At 62.1% G+C, this 7,305-nt stretch overlaps 2 protein-coding genes across 3 annotated transcripts in view; both read right to left on the bottom strand.

The window, feature by feature from the left end:
- Window positions 1-298: 298 nt before the first annotated feature.
- LOC115944365 (obscurin-like) lies at window positions 299-6,999 on the bottom strand. Of its 2 annotated transcripts, XM_081809649.1 has the most exons (8): window positions 6,055-6,990; window positions 5,347-5,613; window positions 4,939-5,205; window positions 3,262-3,534; window positions 2,681-2,947; window positions 1,720-1,986; window positions 1,369-1,632; window positions 300-1,050 (listed from the first exon to the last, which is right to left on the bottom strand). In XM_081809649.1, the coding sequence occupies exons 1-8, from the start codon at window positions 6,497-6,499 to the stop codon at window positions 638-640; spliced, it is 2,463 nt and encodes an 820-aa protein (XP_081665775.1). In that variant the 5' UTR covers window positions 6,500-6,990; the 3' UTR covers window positions 300-637. The 2 variants fall into 2 exon arrangements, with proteins under 2 accessions (XP_081665776.1, XP_081665775.1); XM_081809650.1 differs by lacking the exon at window positions 1,369-1,632 and having other exon boundaries at window positions 299-1,050; window positions 6,055-6,999.
- Window positions 7,000-7,268: 269 nt separating this feature from the next.
- Window positions 7,269-7,305, bottom strand: part of LOC145718185 (obscurin-like) — a 7,284-nt gene continuing 7,247 nt past the window's right edge. The window contains exon 16 of the mRNA XM_081809651.1: window positions 7,269-7,296. Within this exon, the coding sequence (XP_081665777.1) occupies window positions 7,269-7,296 (28 nt within the window). The remainder of the gene's footprint in view (window positions 7,297-7,305) is intronic.

Here is a 7,305-nt window from a genome sequence, read left to right as displayed (position 1 = left end):
CCACCTCACCTCACCTCCACACCCACCTCACCTTCCTTACCCACCTCACCTCAGTTCCTCACCCACCTCCCTTCTCCTCACCATCCTCACCCACCTCACCTCACCTCCACACCCACCTCACCTCACCTTCCTTACCCACCTCACCTCAGTTCCTCATCCACCTCACTTCTCCTCACCACCATACCCACCTCACCTCACCTCCTCACCCACCTCACCTTGCCTCAGCTCTTCACCCACCTCACCTCACCTCCTCACCCACCTCACCTCACCTTCCTCACCCACCTCACCTCAGCTCCACACCCAACTCACCTCACCTCAACCTTCGTACATACCTCAACAACCTTGTCTCCAGATCCAACAAGCCTCTACTTCATCTCCATACCTAGACTTTACTTCCACCCACACTTCACCCCCTAAAGCTCTCTCATGGCCCTGCATGTGTGTCCTGGCTCTCCTCCTTAATCAGCCTCCTGGTAACCCTGTCTCGAATGCCAAGCTTCAATCTACTTCCTAGTTCCTCCTCTGGCACACTCACTACAGAGGCCTCAAGAAGGCTGTAATTCTGTTTGTACTGAGGGATGCCCCTTGAGAGCAGGAAGGGCCTTGTTCTCCGCAGTTTATCCAATATGAGCGTCACTCAAGGAGGTCCTAGAGATTCATGCTGCAGGATGCAGGAGACACACAGAAAAGCACAAGGATCATGCAGTGACCAGGGCAGAGCAACAGAACATGACACAGCTTTGGGACATGGAGATATTGCTCCACATGGCCACACACGGTCTTTACCCCTGACAGTCAGTGTGGCCGACGTCCTCTCCTGCCCGCACACACACGAGTACTCCCCGGCATCTGCCACGGCCAGGCCACGGATCTCCAGCTCACACACGGCCCCGTCCTGCTTCAGGCTGACTCTGTCCCCAGCTCTGAGGGTCTCGGACCCCTTCCTCCACTCCACAGGGGCCTCCTTGCTCAGCTCACAGTGCAGCGTGGCCGTGGCCCCTTCCGTGGCCTCCTTGCTTCTCAGTCTCCCTATGAACTCAGCAGGCAGGGCTGAGAAAATTCAGACACAGAACATCAGGTTCTCTGGAGATTGTTGGGGGCAGGACACGTCAGGACAGAGGACAAGACAGACTCCCATAGGACAATAGGACCAGCAGTGACCAAGGGGTGGAAAATGGCTGGGATGTGGCTTCTCGTGGTTCACTCAACAGTCCCAGAGGGGGAGGAATTCCATGGAGTGACAGATGGAGGGTGACACCAAGAGAATGTGGGAGAGAAAGAACACAAACATAGACTGAGAGCAGATGGACGTCACGAAGTCAACTGGACACCAGAACACGGCTCTGCTTGGCCACACACGGTCTTTACCCCTGACGGTCAGTGTGGCCGACGTCCTCTCCTGCCCGCACACACACGAGTACTCCCCGGCATCTGCCACGGCCAGGCCACGGATCTCCAGCTCACACACGGCCCCGTCCTGCTTCAGGCTGACTCTGTCCCCAGCTCTGAGGATCTCAGAGCCCTTCCTCCACTCCACAGGGGCCTCCTTGCTCAGCTCACAGTGCAGCGTGGCCGTGGCCCCTTCCGTGGCCTCCTTGCTTCTCAGTCTCCTTATGAACTCAGCAGGCAGGGCTGCAACAGGGCCCAACAGAGAATGTCATTTTCATCCTCCCACAGGGATGAAAGAGGCCTGTGGGCAGTGTGGGCAGGGATGCTTACCCTTCACAGTGAGTGTGGCCGAGGTCATCTGGTCCCCGAAGCAGCAGGAGTACTGCCCACTGTCCTGGGGCCGCAGGTCCCGGACCACCAGCTCCAGCACAGTGCCCTCCTGACGCAAGCCGTACTTGCCTCCGGGCCGCAGAACCTCGTCTCCACGGCACCACTCCACGGGCGTGACCACAGAGGACAGCGTGCAGCGCAGAGTGGCAGCCCCGCCCTCCAGCACCTCCAGGTCCTTCAGCCCCTCCTGGAAGCGTGCTGGCCGTGCTGTGGGCAGGCACAGGCTCGGCTTGGCACCCACGTCCTGCATCCCAGCTGAGGGCCCCCATGGCTGACGACAGCTGGGGACGCGGCAGCCAGAGGGCGCAGGCAGGCCCGCCTTGCCCTTTACGCGCTGGGGGCTATGGAGAGCGATCCCCCAAACTCCATCCTCCAGGAGGGGGAGCCGAACAGGTGCGAGCAGAGAAGGGCAGAGTAGCATGAACTGTACCCCCCAAATTCATACCCCAACCCCCAGAACCTCAGAACGACTGTTTTTGGAGAGGGTCTTTCCAGAGGTAATTAAGGTAAAATGAGGCCTAATCCTGCGAGTTATGTAATCTTGTGAGAAGAGACAGACACAGACAGACAACAAGGCAGGGACACGGGGAGAAGTGCATCCAGACACGCCCACGCCTGGACCTGGGGCTCCCCAGCTCCAGGGCGAGGAGACCATCAATGTCTGTTGCTTGACTGCCCAGTGTGAGGTATCTGTTACGTGGCCCGTGCTGAGACAGGTGGAGACGAGCCAAGTCAGAAGGAGGGGAACACAGAAAACAAGACACAGGAACAAAGCAAGAAACACGCATCTGATGAGGCGACAGAAGAGGGGTGACTCTAGCAAAGCAGCGGAGCCCGGGAGATGGACAGAGGGGGCCCTCCCACCCTGAGATGAGACATGGGTGTGAGCCCGGGGACTTACCATGGACCCTGACAATGGAGCTGCTCCAGGAGCCCCCGGACTCACACCTGTAGCGCCCGCCGTCCTGCAGGGTGGCGCCAGTAATGACCAGCTGGGCCTGGTGGCCCTCCTGGCTCAGCTGGCAACGGGCTGATGGCCGCAGGGCCTTCCCGTCCTTGGTCCAGCACACGGGGCTGTCCAGGGCGGTGGTCTCACAGACCAGGGTCAGATCCTCCCCCTCTGTGACTGTAGCGTCTGTGAGCTCGCGGGAGAAGACGCTTGGCTTTTCTGGAGGTACAGAGAGAGGCACGGGACGCTTGGGGACTGCTGCAGACCCTCGGGTGGGGCTGCACAGGGGCTGCGGGGGAACGGGGCAGGCCTGGCGTGGCGCAGCCCACACTGTGGGGACAGCGGGATCACCTCTGCACCCCATGTGCAATGATCGCCTTCCAACAGCCCCACCTCCCTGGGATCCACGGGCTGGGCACTATCCCCATGAGCCCCAGGACCATGCTCTGCGCATGGCCAGCATCTGCCCTCCACAGGCTGCACCCTCAGCCCCATGGACCAGGCCCCACCACAGCGCTGAGCACATCGCCCACCTGTGACCCGCAGGCTGGCCGAGGCCCGCTGGTCCCCTGCCTCGAAATGGACGGTGCCTGAGTCCTTGAGAGCCAGCTGCCGCAGGGTGAGCACGTGGAAACCACCTGGCTGAACCTCAATCTCATTGAGCTCGTTGGGGTGCAGGGGCGTCTTGTCCAAGAACCAGCGCACCGGCCCGTAGTCGGCAGGGGAGACGCGGCAGGAGAAGGTGGCTGAGGAGCCCTCGCGCACCTCCACGTCCTCCAGATCCTCTGTGATGAGCACTCTCTGGCCTGCAGGGCACAGACTGGCGAGTCAGGGTCCCCTGCAGCCAGCTGCCAAGGGAGACGAGCACTCCCCAAGACCCAAATGGGTCACGGCCAGAGCAAGCACGTGGCTTTCACGGGCTCAGGACGACAAACCCAGGAACCAGCGAGGGGCACCGTGTTTGTTTCCGCTTCACTGGTGAGCCCCAAACCCGCATCTGGGGTCCTTCTGCAGAGCACACCGCGAGGGCCACAGCAGGTCCTCTGTCACCAAACTGCCCCCTCACCTGCCGACATCCACCCTCAAGGCCACAGAAAGCCATCTAGTCGTGGAGGGACACAAGGAACAGGAGTGTGACAACGCAGTTGTGTCTGTGTTAAAATTTAAATCAAACGCTTTGGAGGATGAGCGACGTGACTTGTTAGGGGAAAACCCCACTTCTGCTGCCGATGTAGATGTGGGGACAGCTCAGAGAGAAGTCCGAACGACGACAAAGGACTCTGCCTGCGGGTTCCTCCTGCACCTGCAGGGGTCTTAGAGCTGTGGGACCACGGAAGGAACGCGTGGTGGGCAGCGCCTGCAGAGACGACTAGGAAACAGTCGCAGACCGGCACCCAAACCCAGGGCTCCGGCCGTACCGCCCGGCAGGCACGTCGGTGTCTCGTTTTCAAGGACAATGCTTTGCTACTGTGTGATGCTCACTTTAACTGACATTTTTTGGATTAAGCCTGAGTACCAATTTCTTACAGAGCATGGTTTCTGTTGCAGTCACAGAGTGGTTTGGGGTGAGGTCACTGGATCTGCTGGTTTTCACAGAAAAGCAGAGGAAAAAACACAGCAAGTCTTCTTTGTTCTTTCCTTGTTTCCTGTGCATAGACCCCTCCCCCCCAGGAGGGACTTCTCCGACCCTGGTTGCTGGCGCTGGCGTTGGGAGGGCGGTGCACCGCTCTGCGGGGACACCAGTGTGCCCTGTGACCCTGGGCCGGCCACGGACCCTGCGTCAGGCCCCCATCTCCCGATCTGTGAGGTGGGTGCCCGGCAGGTGCAACTGCTCCTCACCCCGGGAGGCCTGCAGGCCACGCACCCCGTGCGCAATCCCCGCGGAGCCCCCGTGTGGGGGCCGGGCCCACGCACCCCGTGCGCAATCCCCGCGGAGCCCCCGTGTGGGGGCCGGGCCCACGCACCCCGTGCGCAATCCCCGCGGAGCCCCCGTGTGGGGGCCAGGCTCACGCCAGCACACAGAAAGGGCTCTCAGCACATGACTGCACGAATTCACACCAGGTGCCCCCAGCAGCGTCTCAGAGACGAGACCACCCAGGCCCAAACCCCGCGGATAGGGAAACTGAGGCTGGTCTCCGAGGGCCTCCAAGCCCCCTTAAACAAAGCTCACAGCTAACCACGGCGCAGGCCAGCACGGCGCCAGGCCTCACCTTGCACCAGGAGCCGGGCCTGTGAACAGGCCTGGCCAATGTCACAGCTGTAGGTGTCAGCGTCTGCCTTGTCCAGGGCACTGATGGTGAGCTTCAAGGTCAGGCCCTCCTGGCTGGGGGTGTACTTCCTTGAGGCACGCAGGTCCGCGAGGCCCTTGCGCCAGGTCACCGTGGCTGCGGGAAGCTCTGTCTTACACACGAACACGGCCGTGCCCTTCTCCTCTGCCTGCAGATCGGCCAGCTCCTCTGTGAACCGGTTTGCCTTTTCTGGGAAGGGGGTGGGAAGGAGGGGGGTTGAGGGCTGCTCAGACCCCATGCCGGCCCCTCGGGACAGGGACCGGCCCCCACCATGGGCAGCTCCCCTGCCGAGGCCATGGGGACCCATCCCCGGATCTCTTGTGGGGTCACCTTCCACAAGGAGGCTCGCTGTGCTCTTGGAAGCCTCTGTCTCACACGTGTATTCGCCTGAGTCCTTGGGTGAGACCGCACGGACCACCAGCATGGCCCGAGTGCCTTCTGTGACCAGGTCATACTTCTGACTCTCGCGAATGGCCTTCCCAGCCCTCAGCCAGCGCACCGGGGCGCCGGCCCGAGACAGCTCGCAGCTCAGCACCACATCCTCGCCCGCAGCAGCCCGCTGGCCTTCCAGAGGCTTCGTGATATGCGCTGGCCTCTCTGAAGAGAGCAGAGCAGTCCCCCGTGAGCCCCGGCCAGGCCCCAGCCGTGCTCAGGGTGAGGAAAGGGCAGGTGGGCACAGGGCCCTGGGAATCAGGAGTCCCCGTGGTCACGAGGGAGGGGCTGGGGAGAGGAGACACGAGACCACAGACTCTCACACCGCAGCATCGTTCAGAGCCCCAGGACGCAAAGCGTGGCAATTTTGCCAGCTCAGTGAGCCGCGAGCCTGGAAGATCCCACAGTGGTCAGACCACACACCAGAGACCAGAAACCCTGCTTCTGCCCAGAGTCTGGACAGTCTCACCCTATAGAGGGAGCTCCCTCAGATGACTAAACCCCCCAGCACCCCAACAGGTGTCTCTGGGTCTCCAACCGGGGAGCTCTCCAGGGCCCGGCCGAGGGCCCACGCCACCCCCATCCCGCCCTGCCCACGGTGCCCACCTCGGACAATGAGGGAGGCCTTGGAGGTGAGGTCCCGCACGGAGAACACCACCTCCCCAGCGTCACTAGGAGCAGCATCCTGGACAGCCAGGGTGTACTTGCGGCCCTGGCGTGTGGCCCGGAAGCGGCCCGAGCCACCCGCCGTCTTCCCACCCACTGTCCACGTGGCCACATCGCCGGTGTTCTCGTGGGACAGGACACACTCAAAGCTGCAGCTCTGGCCCTCCAGTACCTCCACCGTCTTCAGCCTCTTGGTGATGCCCACGTGCAGGTCTGTGGGCCACAGGAGATGGTGGTCGTACCAGGCCGGGCTCTTGGACACCAGTCTCCCCGCCCCCCACCCCTGAGGCTGGCACTGTCGAGCCCGGAGCTGCCCCAGGCATGGGGGGCCTGCTGCCCCCTCAGCAAATGCCTCCAGCTGGCTGAACCCTGGTGTTCGCATCATGGAGAGCTGTTCCAACCAGTGTGGTCACTTCCTGTCTGCTAGAGAACAAGCCCTGTCCACAGCGGTCACCAGCTCGAATGCTCCAGCCGGGCAAGGATGGGAGCCCCAAATGAAGGGGCCATCCAGCTCTAGAACAAACTCACCACACTGCCCTGCCCCCTTTCCTGTCTCACCTCAAACCCCAACCAGACCAGCAGGAACCCGCACAGGGTGACTGGGCAGCAAGCCTGCCATGCGTGTGCATGCGAAGGAGAACCGGACCAGAGCAGCTGGGCCAGGACAGCAGTGCACACAGGAGGCCAGGCCCAGGCTGAGAGGGACGTCCAAAGGGACCCTGGTATCCCAGGGGTGAGGGGGCCCATGCTGCCCTGATGGCTGGGTGGCCTATATGGGGTCCACGGTGTGGTTCCATGTGGCAACCCAACAAGAACGTGGCCTGCCAACAACCACCTTCACCAGGCTTTGCCTGGAGCCTGGGGGTCCCTCCAGGGCACCCTATGCCCGACATCTGGGCCTCTGCCACCGGCCACCCCCAAGCGGTGACCCTGACTGTACCCCTCTGTGGCCCCCGCAACTGCTCACACACAGCCCCTGGCACAGGGGGACTGTCTCCAGCCTCTGTTGAATCCCTGGCCCCCTGAGACTCCATCAAGCATGGCCAGTTCAGTGTCTCCAGTCCTACCATTGCTTACCGTCCCTCACCCCTCTGCCTGCACCTGGGCCTCCCAGGATCCCATCAAGCCCCCTCGTCCAGGAGCCAGCCCTGACCTCAAGAGCTCTGCAGGGCAGCCTCCGGCCTTGGAGAA

The sequence above is a fragment of the Leptonychotes weddellii genome, unplaced genomic scaffold (assembly GCF_054177405.1).
Source record: "Leptonychotes weddellii isolate Sample4059 unplaced genomic scaffold, ASM5417740v2 HiC_scaffold_1183, whole genome shotgun sequence".
In the NCBI taxonomy this organism is placed as follows: domain Eukaryota; kingdom Metazoa; phylum Chordata; class Mammalia; order Carnivora; family Phocidae; genus Leptonychotes; species Leptonychotes weddellii.
This window is presented reverse-complemented; position numbering and strand designations above follow the sequence as displayed.

What these genes read in the sequence shown, in the direction of transcription:
- LOC115944365 (XM_081809649.1), bottom strand. Translation starts at nt 6,499, where the DNA reads ATGATGCGAACACCAGGGTTCAGCCAGCTGGAGGCATTTGCTGAGGGG. An exon ending in GGCCCGGCTCCTGGTGCAAG is followed by an intron (nt 3,535 to 4,938) that starts GTGAGGCCTGGC and finishes TGTGCCCTGCAG; the next exon opens with GCCAGAGAGTGCTCATCACA. An exon ending in GGCCACACTGACCGTCAGGG is followed by an intron (nt 1,051 to 1,368) that starts GTAAAGACCGTG and finishes GAATTTTCTCAG; the next exon opens with CCCTGCCTGCTGAGTTCATA.